The sequence below is a fragment of the Podarcis tiliguerta genome, assembly GCF_965153285.1.
Source record: "Podarcis tiliguerta genome assembly, chromosome: 6".
In the NCBI taxonomy this organism is placed as follows: Eukaryota; Metazoa; Chordata; class Lepidosauria; order Squamata; family Lacertidae; genus Podarcis; species Podarcis tiliguerta.
The window spans coordinates 60,219,293-60,237,786 of NC_139539.1; the positions used below are offsets into that span (position 1 = coordinate 60,219,293).

Genomic DNA, 18,494 nt, shown 5'->3' on the forward strand with positions numbered 1-18,494 from the left:
CATCCATTGTATATATCCTAGCATTTAAGCTAAGTAAGCAGGTATCTCTCCTGTTTCTGGTGCCCAGATAGATTTATTTAAAGCACAGTAGCATTGTTTCACAATGCATTGTTCCATTTATTGAGTTTAGCAAAAAATAACCACATTCCTGCTAACACATTCTCCCTACTAACTCCTATCCTAGAAAGAATGACCAATCACTTTTGTAAAATTCTGCCATTCTGGAGCTGTGGTGCTTTTCCTGCAGAGTTGCAGCGAGCTATTTAAAAGGGATCCTGAAAAACTTTTTGTGGAGGTAATCGGGTTTTCTGGAAGAGTACTTAAAAGTGCCTTACTTCTAAGATTAGGAGCACCTGGAATTTGCAAGCCTGCTTTTCACGACTTTTTGGCTCCTCTGTTTATATCTCCCCCCCCCCTTTAAACCAATGTGTATTTATATAGCTGCTAAGCAGGGATCATTCCTGCATTTGATAAAATAAGCTTATATGCGAAAGCTTAGGCGCTGCAAAACTCTTTCCTTGCCCCCCCCCCCCCGCTCCTGCCCAGGAGTTAGGTAAAAATATTTGCCGCATGCCCAGTAGCCGTCTTTTTATTCAGGGTTGAATCTTGGCACTGTGAAAAGGCAAAACCCTGAGGTCATCTCTTTAAGTGCCGGGTGTCCAGTAGATTTTAGCTACAGGCTCGGGTGTGAACATTTAAGAGAGGCATACTGACAATGCATGACTTTGGTGCAAGGTTTGCAAAATCCCGCACAAAGCACTTATTAGTTCTTCCTGATTAAAAATTACCTTAAAGGCGTGAAGCACGTAACAGGAGACGGGCCCCTTGTGGAGACAATCTTAAAAAACTTCAGAGAGAATGCCAAAATGATAACGCTTGGCACTTATGGATAACACTTGCAAGATATAAAGCGTATTGGAATCATTAACTAATTAATCTTCAAACATACTAAAAATGGAACATGATTACTCATTATGTAACAGTTACTTTAATAAGTCACATATTGAGTATTAAAGTTGAGTGCCTTAGGCTAGAATGAGAGCAGCACCCTTTCCACATTATATATGTAATATGGCAATCCTCTGTTGGAAGCTAAAAATAGATTCTCTCTCACCTCTCCCCCCCCCCTTATGTCAGTTTCCTCAACTGTGCCTTATGTGTTTTAGGCATCCTGAGGAATGGGGCGTTGAGAGGCAGGAATGTCACTTAATGCACATCTAAAGTTCTTTAAGAAAGCGTTGGGGGACCCAACCAGCCAGATGGGTGGGATATAAATAATTAAATTATTACGATGGGATAAAAACCTCAATCTGGATCAAATGTTTTGCAGTGCAACTTCTTTTATTGTACAGTTAAATTTCAGGTAATAAAAACAGCAAATTTAAAAAGTGTTCTCTCTACTGCTAGTGATAACGATTTCCCACTGTAAAATTCCCATATTTTATCGTCTTTTATCATTGCATAGTGCACGCCATCAATTGACACACACTGTTGTTTGGACAAAGCTTGCCTCCTTTTGAAAATCAGTCTGTGTTTATTGATGGTTTTCTTTTTAACAGCTCTATATAGCACTGCCTAAAAAGCTAACAATATGAAAGTATGACCCAATTACAATTCAGTATCATTGTTGCTCATCATAGCACCAGACCCAGTCAGTTTTGCTAACTACGCAAAAACAGTAAAAGTTCAGACTTAAAGTGAAACTTTTGTTGTTGTTGTTGCCTTGTGCCAAATAACTAGCTTTAGCCAAGTACAAATACATTGTAATTTTTCAAGCTTTTCATTGCAGTAGAAGAGATGTACTGTATTGACCTGAATATAAGCCACACTTTCCCCACAAATTTCAACTGTGAAAAGTGCAGCTTATATCCGCAACCTTACGGTATGCACCCAGGACAACTTATATTCAGGTATTTTTCTTTTCTTTTCCCCCCTCCAATTTTTCAGGAGCGGCTTATATTCGTGCCAATACAGTATGTGAATCTAGTGTCCCTTCGGGTAAGGTTACCAGATGTCCCCGTTTCCCGGGGACAGTCCCCAGATTTACAAATCAGTCCCCATACAAAATCCATTGAAGTTGAAAAGTGTCCCCGGATTCGTTGACAGAAATCTTGTACCCTTACCTTAGGGGAGAGTTTCAATTTGTTCTCTTGCCTGCAAGAGACTTTATTCATGACTGCCTCTTTTCTCTGCCCAGATTCTTTGCTGAAGTGCAAACTGGGAGTATTGTTTGTGTGTCTGACAATAGTAATGTGGGCCTCAGTTCTTCCCTAAGTTTCATAGGTTTTTTTCAATGTTTGTGCTTTGATCCTAAAGTTGGGAGCGTGGAGACTACTGTGCAGATGAACCCTGGCTTCATGTCTATTGATTTAAAGCAGTTCCATAGTTCAGTGAATTGAGTACATGTATTGCATGTGTAAGGTTCCTGATTCAATCTCTTGGCATCTCCAGTTATGAAGGCGTTCAGGTAGCAGAACTGAGAAGGACCTTTGTGGAGGCCCCTGTAGAGCTAGTGTCAATCAGAGCAGATGGAGCTGGCCCACATGTACCAAAAGGTTTACTTGGCTTTGATAATCAGAGCTGGATTGAATGTTCGCATTTCTACTGCAGAAAAATATCCCTCTGGTACCTGAAATCCCAGATTGCTTAGCTCTGTTCGCCCGTGTTCTGCTATTTCTTCCCAAATCAGCAGGAGTTTTTTCTCATGGCTTTTTGCATGCAGACAACATTATTCCAGAAACTGGAACACATAATCAGCTTGGCAGCATCATGGTGATTACATATATGTGATATATGTGATTACATGGTGCACATATGATATATGTGATTACATGATGCCACCACAAAACCAGTTCCGATTGAGGGCAGTGCTTCCAGCCCTCATTCTGAATGGACAAAATATTTTCACCCCTGTTTCTAGTTCCTCAAAATTCACTGAAAGGTGAGGTGCTTTTCACAGCTGGCAAGTGTTCACAAATGAAGCTTTCTCCCTGTGCTCTCCCTTAGTAAATAAATGTTATGGTGTATTGGGGAGCAAAACCTGTGTTTACGTGCTTAATGATCAGGGCTGGTGCCTGGCTGGCCTGGCAGCCAGGAAGCTGGTGAGTGAGTGGTGCAAAGGTTTCAGCAAGATAAATCTGCTGGCAAGGCTCAGCACAGAGCAATTACTCCAGCAGACAGGTTTCTTAAATGTTGGGAGCAAATCCTGAGTCAGCAATTGGGCAAGGCCAGCAGGGCTCCTTTTGATTGCCCAGGTCCCCTGATCCAGCTGGGCCATCAAGTTGCAGAATACCTTCCAGCTGCTGTGCAGAGTGGTGCTGCAAAGCAGCGAGGATCAGCCAGCAACTCTCTCTGTGGTGGTCCAGGGAGTAAGGTGCCCGGGCAATTCTGTCAACTGATTTGCTCTCAGCTGGCTGCTGACTTACAAAAATGAGGCTTAATAGTTTACGTTGCATATTAGTCAATAGTAGTCAATCTGCTTTGGAAGGTAGGGGAACCCCCAGAACAAATTTAGGAGGGAGCAGAGGGAGAGAATGTTCCACAGGACTATGAGATATCATTGAGCTCATGGAACATCCTCCTTAGCACTGCATTGAATACAATGCCTAGGAAGCATCAAATGATGTCATGTAGAGTTTCAGAATTGGCTGCACAATGCAGCTACTAACCCAGATTTCTTTCTGCCCTGGAACTGTATGATTGAGATGGTGCTATATATTGGCCTCCTGCTGTTCTCATCTAGCAGTGAAGATCACTTGTGTGGTTCCGCTTTGGAAGCCTGATACCATACCAAAAAAATCTGGTCCATTTCTTACTGTTAGCTTTAACAATGCCCATCCACTGCCTAACAGATAATAAAAGCTTTCAGAGCCTTCAGGGCATGTGTGTAGCTCTAAATCATTGTTCCTATGTTTTTATATTTTTATATTTGCATTTTGAAAACTGGCACCTGGAGTTTGCAAGTTTCATTGGGAGATGTTTGTATTCGAGGACGCTTGGTCCTTCCTTTAAAAAAAAGTCTATTCAGTAACGTTAACTTAGTATTGGTAGATTTGTTTGTTTAGGTTTAGCTGGGAACAGCCTTATCAGGGGTATACTGCAGTTCTCCTGTTTCCCTCCCAATCTGTTTTTCTTTAAAAAAAAAAATCCCCAAAAATGTAATTTAGCATAAGGAGCTGACATAGAGCTGGTGTTCTGACTTATTTGGTAAAATGTGTCTAACAGCTGTTTCTTCTCCAAGCTTAAATACCGCCTTAAAAATTCAAGTCTCACTCCATAAATTAAAAATCTGCACTTGAAAAGCTGTCTATTTGAATAATTAAGAAAGTGCAGTCTGGGAGAGTAAGTGAGCATAGTCTAGTAACTTGAACTTGCAGCTAGGAGCAAATTCCCCAAGGCTTATATTACTTGCTTGGCTGCTTCACTCACTTTGAGCTTTTGGATAAGTTACTGCATTTCTCTGCACACAGCTCCATATTTGTAAGATGAGAACAATCCTGCCTCATCTGTGCGTTTGTGAAGGCGCTTTGAATGGAGTCGTGGTGGGGAGTCCTGGTATCTGCACCGTATTAGTACTATTCTCTTCATACTACACAGGCTTATCTAATATTAAGACTTTTTTTATTCTATATAAGAAAGAGCATTTAGTATTTGTGGATTGTTTGAAGCTGAGGCTCACAGTCATGAAATAAAACCGGTTACTTAGAGCAGGGAAGTTTGCCTTCGTAGAAAAAGCAAAGCTAAGAGGTTTAAGGAAGAGCAGCATAGGTCCTGTTCTGTGAATTTTGGAGAAAGATTTGTGTTCAGGGAAAGAACAAGCATGGTAACTGTTAAAATGTGGCAGAGGAAGGAAAAGGAAGAGAAGCGTCATACAGTGAAAATATGTATTGTTGTAAACACGCTCTTAAAATGATATAATTAACTCAGTGGAATAGAACAAGTTGAGTTTACAGTGAAGTCTCATTATATCATGGGTTAAGTGAGGCTTGCATGTGCTGGGAAGCATGGAAACAGTGTGAAGGAATGGGACCTGCTACAAAACGTTGCAGCATATCTTCACAACTTTCCCCCACCCACCTGAAAAACACCAGGAGAGAACTTCTGGTCAGGGTTTCAGTCAGCCATGTTTCTTCTGTACCAGAGATGGGAAACTTGTGGCTTTCCAGAAGATATTGTTAGATTCCAGTTCCCATCACCAGCATGGTCAGGAATGAGTCTGCTGAGCCAGACCAAGGAGGATGTCATGAGCACCTTTGGAGAGTTCTGGCAGGAAGACAGGGCTGGAACCAGGCCTTGGGGGCAGGGCCTTCTCCCAACTAGGGCAATATGCTGTTGCTGCTTCGACTTTGGCACTAGTTACCACACTTCACTGGGCTCCTAGACAGCTTCAGTGATGGATGGGTGGTGGGACATTTGAATGAATGTTAAGCTTTGCTCTCATCCATGCTGACTGCCCGCCATCTTAAATTACTCAAAATCAATAGGTCTGTAGTTCTACCTGGACTATAGATTTCATAGCTCTGTGGGGCTGAGGTATGCTTTGGGTAGCATAAAATGGTGGGTGGCCACCACTGAAAGGAGCAGAGCTTGGCTCCCATTCAAAAGCTGAACTGCTACCCAGCTCCGGAAAGCTTTTGTGGGGACCGACCAAGGGACCCTTCCTTATGTAGGATCACCATTGACTTCTACATTTGTTTTTGGCTATTTGCCTTGAAATGTTTATTAAGTTCTAATGTTTCACTTATTTTACTATAGCACAGCTTCATGGTTAGTCCATATGTAGAAATCCTATTGTAGTGGTATATACAATGTAAGGCGCATTTACTGTATACAGTCCACCAAGGCTATTTCGTTCAGGAAAAATACATATATCCTATTTTACCCTTTGGCCCAAAGGTTCCCTGGCCGGTAACAAAAATCCGAAGTTGCAAACACTTCCACAGCTATTCATCTCAACAAGTACCATAGGTCTGAGGAAATGCCTGGGATGCTTACTTTGCTGGTTTGTGGACACATTGCAGAATTGAGGGTGGCATGTAGCCTTGCCTAAATTTGCCTAAAGTGTTAGGAGTGAAAAATGTCTGGTTTTGGGGGAGGTGTCCGAAAACATGTTGGTTAAAAAATGAAAATACAGTAGAGCGTTGATAGTGGGCATTCTTACAATTATATACTCTGTAAAAAAAAGCATTCTCTTTTGATTTCAGTCACGTTAATGTTACTTTAAAGAAACAATTAACCTGTTATTTTAAATCATTCTTCTGATTATAATACCATTCATTCACCTTCTCTCTTTTTTTAAATAGTACTTGCTGACAATCTGAAGTCCAACCCAGGAATTAAATGGCAGTACTTTAGTTCAGAAGAAGGCATTTTTACTGTGTTTCCAGCTCACAAATTTCGATGTAAGGGCAATTACGAGCACCGCAGCAGGTATGGTTTTATAGATTTTTTTTATTTTTCAAAAAACAAAATCTGAACAGAAAATATATCATGGGTGATTTTATTCGATATAATTTGTAGGCTGCCCTCCATTATGAATGTTTTATCAGTAAGGATGGTAATATAATAATCTGACCATACCCTGTGAACTTTTAATACACTCAAACAGGCGTGATGAAAATATGGATTTTAAGTGGGTTTCAGCACATGGTGAAGTTGTAGCGTGATTACTGCCTCAGGTGCTCAAACTCTAGCTCAACAGACATTCAGTGTGCCAGTGCTCAGCTGATTGCAGCTCTACAGTGGAACTGAAGATTTCAAATAGGGTGACACAAGCTGGTTGCTCGCGAAACAATTATATGGCTGTTTCACAGTGAGCTAAACAGTTTACTGGAATACTTAATCCCGATTGCCAACATAATAGTTCAGTCTTTTGAACCATTCCCCATTAACATCTTCACTTAAAAAAATAAAAATAAAAATCTCACTCTAAAATATTAACAGAGCTTTTCTCCAAGAAGTATTAAAATCAAGAAGGCTGAAAGAGCTTTCCAGAAAGGATGGTTATCTCCTTGCTACACACAACACTCACATACTTTGAGATTGCTATATAGCAGAAGCTTAATAGGCTGCTGCCAAACCAGAAAGGTGTGGCAAGTGAAGTTCCATTATTCAATTAAATTGAATGAGTGAGGAAGTATTCAATTGCAAATGCTGGAAGGGACTGAAGATTTCTAGATTAAGAAGTCTGTCAGCAGTCAAATGCCCTGATCCAGCAAAAGCTGGATCTACTTGCAGAAACAGGTTCCTTGTGTTCCATGTGCAAGGATGTAAGAGAAGTTTATTGGGAAGAAAAGTAACCAATATGAACGTAAGAATGGAGCTGGATGAAGCCAAGTGGCCCATCTAGACCCTGCACTTTTCTTCCGGCTCAGTGTTCTTGCCATGGTTACAAACTTCATTTGACATTCTAGTGGTTTTAAAATTTGCCTCTTTTATTGCTTTATCACATGAATTCTGGGAATTGTAGTTCTACGAGAATACAAATTACCTCTTAGATAGGTTTGTCCCATTAATAGAAAGGTAATTTTCAGAGCTGCTTCAGAAGTATCATTGATAGGCATGTATTTGTGGCATTTTTATTCCACTCATTTGAATGGATGTTTGCATGTAAGCTTTGCATGTCCACTATGTGTTTTAAAGATCCTAGATATTAATACTGTACCAGTGTATGGCTGTAGGTTGTTTTAATATTAAGAGCTGATGATGCCAACAAGTATAATCTAATGCTTATATAATTTTTTTCTGAATTCCTTTTTCCTGTAATAAGAATTATCTGGGAGTCTTTGATATAGTAATATTTAGACACAAAGATCTTTTGTTTATGCCAGAGAGTCTTTGGTCTTGACAAATGGAGAGGTGGAACAGGGTGTGTATGTTCCTGTTTTGTCTTTTTAATTTCCTTTGTCGGGATTCCTTTGTCAAGATTTTCAAACCTCAGTGGAAAAAACAACAACCTTGTTTTAGTCAAACCCTTCTCAACATGCAAGTACTCTGCTCCCTTAATAGACCTGACAAAGACTTCCTTTTAATAGTATGCAGAGATAAGAAAGTCTTGCAGATTATTGACCTTTATGAATGAATTACATTCTAGGGCATTAATAGGAAAGACTATCATGGCAAGAGACTTTGTCTGATGATCATAAACCCAAGCCTAATGCACTAATGCAATTTTACACAGTTTGCCTTTTTCCCTACATGCTAGCTGTACTGTGCTGTAATAATTTATCCAGCTGCTTAGCAGTCACTGCATCAGCTGATATAGATGTAAACCGGTTCAGACCTCATGCTTTCAGTGCAGAACAGGGATTCTTTGTTGAAACAAGTTCTGCATGATGTAAACATCATAATTGGTTGGACTATTACTAAATGATGGATTTAAAATTAGATACCCAAGGCTTACTCAGATAACCCAGTATAATTTTTCCTTTTGCATTCAAAAATTAGACTTGCACACAGTGTTTGTGTACCATTCACACAGTTGCACAGCAGACTCTCAGGGGAAGCTAATTCACTTTTAATGCTTGAAATCTTTATCATGGTTTGTCCTCTCAAAAGTCTCATCAGGTAAGGTCACTGTTATTCCAGTGTTTATAAATATTTGGGGAGAATTTTGCCCAAGGCTGCCAAACAAGTCAGCCAAACAAGTCAGCCGCTAAACTGGGATTTGCTGAACCAAAAATAAGCACATGAAAGAAGTAAAGATAGCATCCGTATCAGCTCTCAAAACATGTTCCAATCATTGTCTAAGAGCTCTTTAATATGGTGCCTTTTGCAGTTCTTTTCACAGTGTGATGTAGTGGTTAGAATGTTGGGACCAGGACCTGGGAAACCAGGGTTCAAATCCTCACCTGGCCATGAAGTTCACTTAGGTGACCTTTGGCCAGTCACTGCCTCTCAGCCTAACCTACCTCACAGGGTTGTTGTACGGATTAAATGAGGAAAGGAAGAACCATGTACACCACCTTGAGAGCTCCTTGTGGGGGGAGAGGTGGGGTGTAAATGCAATAAATATATAAATATTTAAAATACCAAGGAGTGCCTTCCAATGAATTCTTCTTCAGTTTTGTTCGGAGTTTCTGCGCATCTTCCTAACTTCTTTTTCAATTTCAGGCCTGTCTACGTCTCTACAGTCAGACCTCAGTCTAAACACATAGTTGTCATTGTGGACCACGGGGCTTCCGTTACAGAGACACAGCTCCAAATTGCTAAGGATGCATCCCAAGTTATTCTCAACTCAATAGATGAACATGATAAAGTGAGTTAACTCTTGAAAGATAAGTGACATGTTATGGTTTTAAACATTCATTTTTGTTGGGCCCAGTGTGTCAGTACTGCCTTTCCCCCAGTCATAGATTTAGGCAGGCTTAGAGTTTCCCTAAACCCTGGTGCTGTTGCACCCCCGTTTTCTAGCCTTGAAGAAATTCAGGATTTTTTTCCCTCCGTGTGATTCTTGGCTTCAAATGTGCTCTGATCATCTGAAGCCCAGCATTTTTGCAGGAGAAGAAGAGGATGAGCATGGGGCAACTACTGTACATATAATACTCTGCTTCTCAAGTGATCCGTGCAATGGAACAGGGATGTTTGCTGTGGTTTGCAAATTTGGGGACCTCAGCTGGCAATATATTGTGGAGGGATGGGGGGTGAGGAGAGATGAGCCTTCAGTAAAACTTCCTTCTGTGGCTACTTCAAATGTGGTTGTTCCCACACAGGTTATTCAGAAGACTCATAAACATGATTTTGTTAGGACCCTAGCCCTTCCCGTTGTCTCATACTTGGCAATAACATCCCTTTCTCCTTCAAACCCTATGCTGGTGTAGCCCTAATGCCCATTACTGGTAGTCTAGAAACTCAGTAGGTTTACATATGGGCAGAAACTGCAAGGTTTACCTATGAGCAGAAACTGTCATAATTCCTTCGCAAAACAAAGGCCAAAATCTCTCTCACACACAAGTCTAACCCTTTTCAGGTTTGACAGATTTATACCTCAAGTGTTCTTTTCTTAGACAATTGAATCTTAAACCCACATAGACTTTTCTGTTGGCTTATCATGGGGTGTGCTATAATACGGCACATAAAGAATTCTAAACGGTAGGGTAATCCAATATATGTATTTCTCTCTCTTAAGATCTCTGTGTTAACCGTGGCAGACACAGTGAGAACCTGTTCCTTGGATCAGTGCTATAAGACATTTCTGTCTCCTGCCACCAGCGAGACAAAAAGGAAAATGTCCACCTTCGTTAGCAATATAAAGTCATCTGACAGCCCTACCCAGCATGCGGCAGGATTTCAAAAAGCGTTTCAGCTGATACGAAATACAAACAATAGCACAAAACTCCAAGCAAGTAAGTCTATTATTATGCAGTATTAATGGGGTTCCCCCCCCCTTACCCTTGCATCTTTCTTTCCTGCATTTCCTTTTTTATTTTACTATCTCCTTTTAGCAGGGGTTATAGAGGGTTGTAACATTTTGAAGTACTAGTTTTTGTTTTTATTTTACCTGAAATGACAGTGTTTGTTTTTAAATGAATGTGGTGCACAGCAGCCAAAAGAAGGTTTCGTTGCATCTTTGTCTTCACCTCTGCCAATTTTCCTTTCCTCACATGCCTTAGTAACTGTAAGGCCATGTTAGCTAGATGTTCTGCACAGAATCATCTCATGGGGCAAATAAGGTGATTCCTTTGTGAATCCAACTAATGTCCAAACTGCTATAAGTGAGTTTTCATCCACTGGTGCAGAATGGCTCAGATAATGAAATGTATGTAGTTCCAATTTGAAACTTAGAAAATTTGGGCTTCACCAGTATCTAGTCCTGAGGCCTAGGGGTGTTATGTGCTGTAGGTAAGATCAAGGTAGCACACTGTCTGCCACAAGTCAAGTAACAAACCTCAGACAAAGGGAGTTTTTTTTTTTTTTTTGTATTCAAACAAAACAAAATAAAACAAAAAATGCATTTCATTCCCAAGATAAATTTTAGTTTAGTAAAAACAAGGGCTGAGTGTTTCACTTGTGCCAGCGCTTCCTCAGACTTTGTCCTGGTGTCTGTGCACAAAACCAGGCCTCAACATTGAAATAAGTGAAGAATGTGGGAGATTTTACAGCTGAATACATGAAAATGCTCCCGAGCAGATGCAGGGTTTGCTACCATGGAGCCACTGCAGAGCAGAAAGAAGAGCTTCATATTGAAAGGTGCCCTTTCCAGACAGTTTACTGAAGGAATTGAGCACCATTTGTGTGCAGCAGCTGCTGAAAAGCAAGCACCTTGCACCGTTCCAGCTCCAACAGCATGTGCTGAGGGCAGTTGTACAACTACCAGTTTGATCTCTGCATGGGTTGCTTTTGAGCATGCCATCGCAGTCTAATCCGATAAAGTTATTGTGGCCTGCTTGAAGCCCCAAGTTCGTTACATCCTGATGGTAGTGTGTCTCTTACAAACCTTCTACCAAACATTTGCTGTCTACACAGTCCTGTATATACATAATAGTATACATGAGTAGACGATCCAGTTTGAAAAGGCGAAAAGTAAGATGGCAGGAATGCAAAACCTCCATCTTTATAAGTGGTAAACAAGAGTATGTAGAGTACATAATACAGTGGTACCTCTGGATACGCATACCTCTTGTTGCATATCCTTTGGGTTACGCATGCGGCAAACCCAGAAGTATTTTTCTGGGTTTCTGCGCATGCGCAGAAGCGCTCTACAGCGCTGCATGCATGCGCAGAACAGGCACCTCCGGTTTGCGAATTCCTCGGGATCCAACCGGAGCTCCAGAATGGATCCCGTGCGCAACCGGAGGTACAACTGTAGTTACTGAAGCGTCAAACTCCCTAGCTGGTGGGGTATAAAGTATGAGCACAATACTTATATCTATATAAAACTCCTTGCAATGCAGACGGATAGAGTCAGATTGGGCAGGTGGCACCCAATAATGAACTTTTATTTGGTTCTGTTTCAGTGTTCAGGGTTTCGACGCTGTTTTACAGTTTCAGCTTTATTTTCGTAGTTCGTTGTAATTTTTTCCTTGTCTCAAAAACGCAAGCATGGTTTTTCTATTCCTGTGGGAAACCCTTTTTTTCAAAACCGGCTTCGTGTATCACTTTTGTTCCTTTCTAAAATAGGCACTGGGAGCGTATGCTAGTCTTTAAAGCTGAGGTATTGTATATTGTGCACAAACAACAGAATGGAGGGGCCATACCACTCCATAATTTCAGAAATAGGACGTGCAAAGTACTTCCATTTCCTTGTAAACAATCCTTTTGCTTGTTTTCATTTCCAACAGAAAAAAAATTATTATTCTGGTGTGTTGTGAGGTTTCTAACTTCCTCCTCTCCCAGCAGGCTCTGCATGCATGTCAAATAAGCCACACAGTATTTTTATTTATTTTTTTAAATGGAGATTTGAAATGCACATTACTGAGGCATATCTGGTTTGAGAGATAAGAATGATACTGAAAAGACGGGTGTTTGCATACCTCTCAGCTAGTCTCCAAAAGAGCAGTGGCCACCTCTAATTAATTTACATTCTTACAGTTCTTTCATTCCAGAGGGTTTCACAACACTTTCATAAATGATAAATCCTTACAAAGCTGTTACGGCAATTCAGTAACCTAGGATAAAAACAGAAAATAAGTGCCAATAGTCAGATGGAATACAGTCTGTTGACAATGGAAAATATATGGCCGAGGGTTTAAAAACACTTGAGTACCTTGCACTGCAATTTGTTTAAGTATGCAATAGAAAAGTAAGATCCTAAAATTGTAAGGAAGAACAGTAGCTTGGGCTATAGAACGGTAAAATAAATTAGGTTACAGCTACGACCTCTTTAACAGTAGAAGAATGATGTTATGAACAAGTGAATGGTGTCAATAATATTCCCCACACTCAATGTTTTCCAGGCACTGCCTAGCCCACTGAATAATGCAGTTCTGTAAACTACTGTCTGCCTGTTGATTTGGAAACAAACCTCAGTAACATTCTGCTACTGCTGAATGGCAAATTGCATTTTCTACTTCATCTGCCATTCTTCCAGTAGCCCAAGATGGTTGGGGATGCGGTTAGTTTGGAAGTGCTATGTTAAGAGTGATGATACAGAAAACCAGCTTTCATTTCTCCTTATATTTCCTACTTCCTTCATCCGAAGTGCCAAACTAGATGTGTGTTGTGTTTGTTATGCCTGTTTACCTAGTAAACATAGATGGGAGTCTGCTTTTTTTGGTGGGTGTCAAAATGTGTACCTTACGTGGCTATGCTCAGATGCTTTCAGCCTCGTCCAGTTCCAATATTGAAAGGGGTGAAATAAGATCCTATGGGTTAGATCCAGTGTACTAACTCAGGTCCATTAATTTCATTTCGTCTACTCTGTATACAATCCTATATGTTGTTGCAAATTTAGGAATAAAATATTGTAGTCTCCTGGCCAGCATGCACGCATTGCCATTCCCTCCAAGATGTACACCACATACAACCAGTCTTCTAAATGGCACAAATCAATGTTATTGTGTTTGGATTAAAGGTTTCTTTTATGTTAGATTCTGGCTTGAAAGCTCTGTAGGATGCAGTAGAGATCCTTCTGCCCAGTCTACCCACTACCCATTATTGCAGTGGTGGTTTTTATATTTTAATTTACTGCAAAGAGTCTTGATGCTGGGAATGCAATGTTGCAGATACGTAGCATAATGTAACATGTTTTCTAGTCTAACAAGCTCCCATCTTACATATCTCAGATACAGATATGGTCATAATTTACTTGTCGGCTGGAATAACGTCTAGGGATTCATCAGAAGATGGTAAAAAGACCACACTTCGTGTCATCAATGAAGAAAATGGTTTTCTTAACAACTCTGTAATGATCCTCACCTATGCTCTCATGAATGGTAAGAAGTTATCTTTTTAAAAAGAAAAGAGAAATTAAACTTCTAAGGTTCTTTGGGCTTTGATATGGTCAATGGTCAGAGATGATAGGAACTGAAGTCCAGCAACCCATTGTGTGGGTAATGAGATGCCTTTTCCACTATTTATAAAGATTTCCACATTTGTGCATATATGATGTTTCAGAATTGCTTAATAAGCCGGAGACTTACATCTTCTCATCTGACTGTAACATTTCTTTTGCAGAGGGAGTGACAGGTTTAAAAGAATTAGCATTTCTCCGAGATCTGGCGGAACAAAACTCGGCAAAATATGGAGTACCTGATCGAACTGCTTTACCCGTGATAAAAGGGAGCATGATGGTTCTGAACCAGCTGAGCAATTTGGAAACCACAGTTGGCCGGTTTTATACAAATCTCCCAAACCACATGGTTGATGAAGCAGTGTTCAGTTTGCCCTTTTCAGATGAAATGGGAGATGGTGAGTGCTTCAGGGACCTGAAAATGAAGATGCTTTAAAAAAATAAATGGAAAGGTTTACAATGACTTATGTATCTGATAAACTTTGTAGGTGGCATTTTTACATGTCTGCACCTTATGGAAGCTATGAAATTAGGAGGAGAGTTCCTGGAGGTATTGTACTAAAAACCCTCCATCCACAGTACATTATTTGGAAAATGAGGGCCAGTGTAGCATGATGTGCAAAGATGGTGATGCAGTAGGCTATAAGTAGGTTTGGTTGTCCTAGTACACCATAGCAACAGTTAATGGCTTACTGTGCTTTGCCCCAGTGTAAACAAGAGCAGCAAACTGCAATCCCTGGCCTAGCCTTACATCCAAACCGGGAGTACGGTTTGTTTTGCTCCAGACAAACCACAGTGTGAAACAAGTATTTATTCTTGGCTTACCAATCTTTTTACTTGAGTGAAACAAGCCACAATCTATGATCTGTACATAATGCTAAACTAGGGATTATGGTTTGTTGCTAGTGAAGCAGAAATGAGACTCCACATTTATGGTAAATTATTAGCCGTTGCCCACAATGACATGTGAACCGGGCCATTGTCAAGAATGGGTTCTCTTGTTTCAATTGCTGCATATTCCCAAAGGCCTAACAAAATTCTGACGGCTGCTTTTGTTGTAGAAAAGTTACATGAGGAGGAGGCAAACTTTCATTGGAAAAATGGCTTCCGCTTTTGAATTGAGGCTCTCTCACCACCATTAGCTTTCTTTGCTCTCGAGTTCCAGATTCATGTTTGTAAGAGTAAATGCATGTCTGGTAATCCATGGGGAAGAACATTGGCTTGTGGCATACAGGGGACTTCAAGTAGCCACTTCTGGTTGCTTCTTCACCAAAAGTTTATCTGTGAGACATTTTATTTTATTATTTATTAAATTTATACACCACCCTTCATCCGAGCCAAGATAGTGCTGGGTGCTTAGATAAAAACAGAAGACAGAGCTGGATCTTGACCAGTGTCTGTGGTCAAGCTGGTGAGGTTGAAGCAGGCTGAAATTCAGGCCAGAAAAGATAGAGGTTATTTACATGCTTGGAGAAGGTGGTTAATTCCTGTAATAGGTGGGGTGGCATTTTTTCTTCCAATCAAGTTGGTTGCATAGGGCTGCTGGGTAGACTGGTGTCAGCAGTGGCCAGGAGCTATATTTGTCAGCTCCATTTGCTACGTATGTGATTCTTTTTTGAAGAAGAAGAAAGAACTTGTGATGCTGTTCCGCACTTCTGTGGATTGACTTCTGCGATATACGTTAACATGGTGGCTGTCCTTGGAAATCTTAGTTTTATTTTATTTATTTGTGATTAAAGCTTAACCTCATTTGGAGTATTTGAGAAACCTAGCCATCATGCCTTATGAGGAAAATAGAAAACAAAACATAACAGTTCCACAAGGAGTAGAGCTGTAAGCATTTTATTTGGATCAAATTCCTTCTGCCGAGTACTTTTAGATGCTCTTAAAGTAAATTCTCTGTGCTGTATCACATGACAAATATCATAAAAGCCTCGATATATTAAGAAACCACCATTCAGATGAGGAAGTAGATGGTTCCTTCTGCAATGTACAACAAAGGGATTCCAACTTGTAACAAAATTATTCTGTCATTGACTCTCCCACCTTTTTAGTTCTTAGGTAGTGTGTCAGTTTCACCGTAACAGCCAGTTCCCAGTTTTCCCACCCATTCATTTATTGTCGGTAGGATCTGTAAACACCATTTTCCAGCATATAGTAGCCTCAGTGCTGAAACCGTAAACAAGATTAAGTCCCTACATCCCCACCTCCTTGGATTTTTTAAATGCTGCCACCATCCCTGACATACACATGTTGGGAGCAGGACCAGCATATCAGGGTTGCTCTATCCCACCCCCAGGCCCTACCACCAGCTAGCTGAGCCACAATTGCTACTATCTCAGCTGCTGCAGCAACAGTGGTGCTGGACCCCATTGGACCCTAGTGTTTGCCCCATGGTACTCAGTCCTGATTTTAGACCTACAGAAACAATATGCAGTACATAATTGGCATTTGAATTACACACAAGTGTCGTATATTATGGGCAAACAGCTGGTTTTCCAAAGCATGGAGATGTGCAGCAGCGATCTTGCTGAAATTAAGCAGGTCTTGAGTGTGGTCTGTTCCTGGATGAGAAACAGCCTGGGAACCCTGTGTTTGCTGCTTAGAACTCCCTGGAGAAAAGGCAGGATGTAAATAAATCCATAAATATAATTGTGTATTACTATTTCTTCTCTTTTCCTAAGCTCTTCTGTTCCCACTTATATATAGTACTATTTATTATCTGGGATTCTTGCTGAAATTATTTTGGGAAGTCCATCATGGATCTCCATGCTACCCTGGAGGGCAAAGGAAGGAATAGTTCACCAAACTTGCATAATTTTGTGCGACTATTCAAAGGAGCTAAATGTGCATTTGCAATTCAAATCCCTTTTTTCTTTATTTTGGGACGGTGCTACTTGGCAGTATGCAGCTTTGAATTGAATTTACTGGACATGATTCCTCAAATTACCATAAAAACTAATCATGCCCATCTTTAAGTGTTTGAAAACATTCATGCATTTTTCTTTTATCCAGCTACACTGGGCATAAACATTGCTGCTTTCATGTTTAGAATTATAATGCTTTCTTTTACCCTGAACCTACTGATATGCATAATCACCAAATGTCTGCTTAAAGATGCCTGTGATTAAACAATATACAAATTGCTGGAATAATAAACAAGCAAACCACAAAAGTATATTGGAGCAGCAAAGCTGGTCCACTTTATGCTTCCTAACAGTTGCAATTTTATTTTTTTTATTCCTTCTACCCCACCCAAAATAAAAAAAATTGGCACATAGGTTACATCAATACTGCTGATAATATGATAAGTCAAATTCCTTTAGGAAAAATGCTATAGCATTTAGTCTGTTAATTGGTTTGATTAATTTATTTTAATCAATTAAAAAGGTGCCCCCTATTAATCAGGCAATATATTGTTTTAATTAAGTAGATTAATTATTTCCAAGTTCTGTGCTTTGCCACACAGGATGGCTCTTGCCTTTCCTAAAACGAGATCTGCAGGCAACATCTAAACACAAAGAAAGGTGCTCCTTTCAGAACAATTGTTGGTTCATGTACAGTTGTGTGTACTAATGTAACTGATTGATTAAATTCATATTATGGTGTTAGCCAACTTAGAGTTCTCTCCACCATCCAGTGGTCTCCTTCTTCCTCAAAAGACTCTGCCCTTCTCTCTGCCTTGTAAGCCTGGACTTGCCTCCAGGAACACATGTGTGATGCCACCTTTCTGACTTCTGTCAAATCCCTCCTCAAAGACCACAGTGTTCGTGAAACCTTGAAACAACTCCCTAGTGGCCATGCATAACATGGCTATAACGTAAGCCCAAGCATGTGAAACTGAAACAACTGTGTATAACTTCCCTGCATATATTACTTTACAATGGATTCTAGGTGGATTGTACTTCATTCCATAAAACCCCATACAACTGTCTGCTGGTGTTTCGCAGCATGGGTTCTCATGGGACCACAATGCTATCCTCACAATATTATGGCTGTAGGGATTCTGAACACTCACCTAGAGTGTCTGTTGCAATGGCTAATAGAAGCCGCCCTGCTCCCTCCGAAAGAGGTAATTTAGACTGCAATACTGTGCATAACTTCTTGGAAGTAAATCCCATTGCATGCAATAGATTGGGCCACAAATCATTTTTCTATCTCCATATATAGATACCAGAGAATTCCTTATTGCTAACTGTATGCGTGCTTTTTCTTGTTATTAACAGGTCTGATAATGACTGTAAGCAAACCTTGCTATTTTGGAAACCTACTACTAGGAATTGTTGGAGTAGATGTTAATCTTGCCTATATTTTGGAAGATGTCACTTATTACCAAGATTCTTTGGCTTCCTACACATTCCTAATAGATAATAAAGGTAACTTCATGGCAATCAAAATACTTCATGTTTTAAAGGTCAATAGTCAAATCTGTATTGTTATTTTCTGATTCAGGTTGTCTCTTTGTTTTTGTCAGCTCGTAAATAATCACCTATTGGCACTATTGCCAATTACCTATTGGTTGTTGTTTTTAAGGGGATTGCAGTGT

At 40.2% G+C, this 18,494-nt stretch overlaps 1 protein-coding gene across 3 annotated transcripts in view; it reads left to right on the top strand.

The window, feature by feature from the left end:
- The window catches only part of CACHD1 (cache domain containing 1), a 123,031-nt gene that overhangs the window by 71,437 nt on the left and 33,100 nt on the right, over positions 1-18,494 (top strand). For all 3 annotated transcript variants that reach the window (XM_083447976.1, XM_083447977.1, XM_083447978.1), the window contains 6 exons: positions 6,303-6,429; positions 9,112-9,256; positions 10,127-10,343; positions 13,722-13,871; positions 14,113-14,346; positions 18,175-18,324. In XM_083447976.1, coding sequence (XP_083304102.1) covers positions 6,303-6,429; positions 9,112-9,256; positions 10,127-10,343; positions 13,722-13,871; positions 14,113-14,346; positions 18,175-18,324 — 1,023 coding nt within the window. The remainder of the gene's footprint in view (positions 1-6,302; positions 6,430-9,111; positions 9,257-10,126; positions 10,344-13,721; positions 13,872-14,112; positions 14,347-18,174; positions 18,325-18,494) is intronic.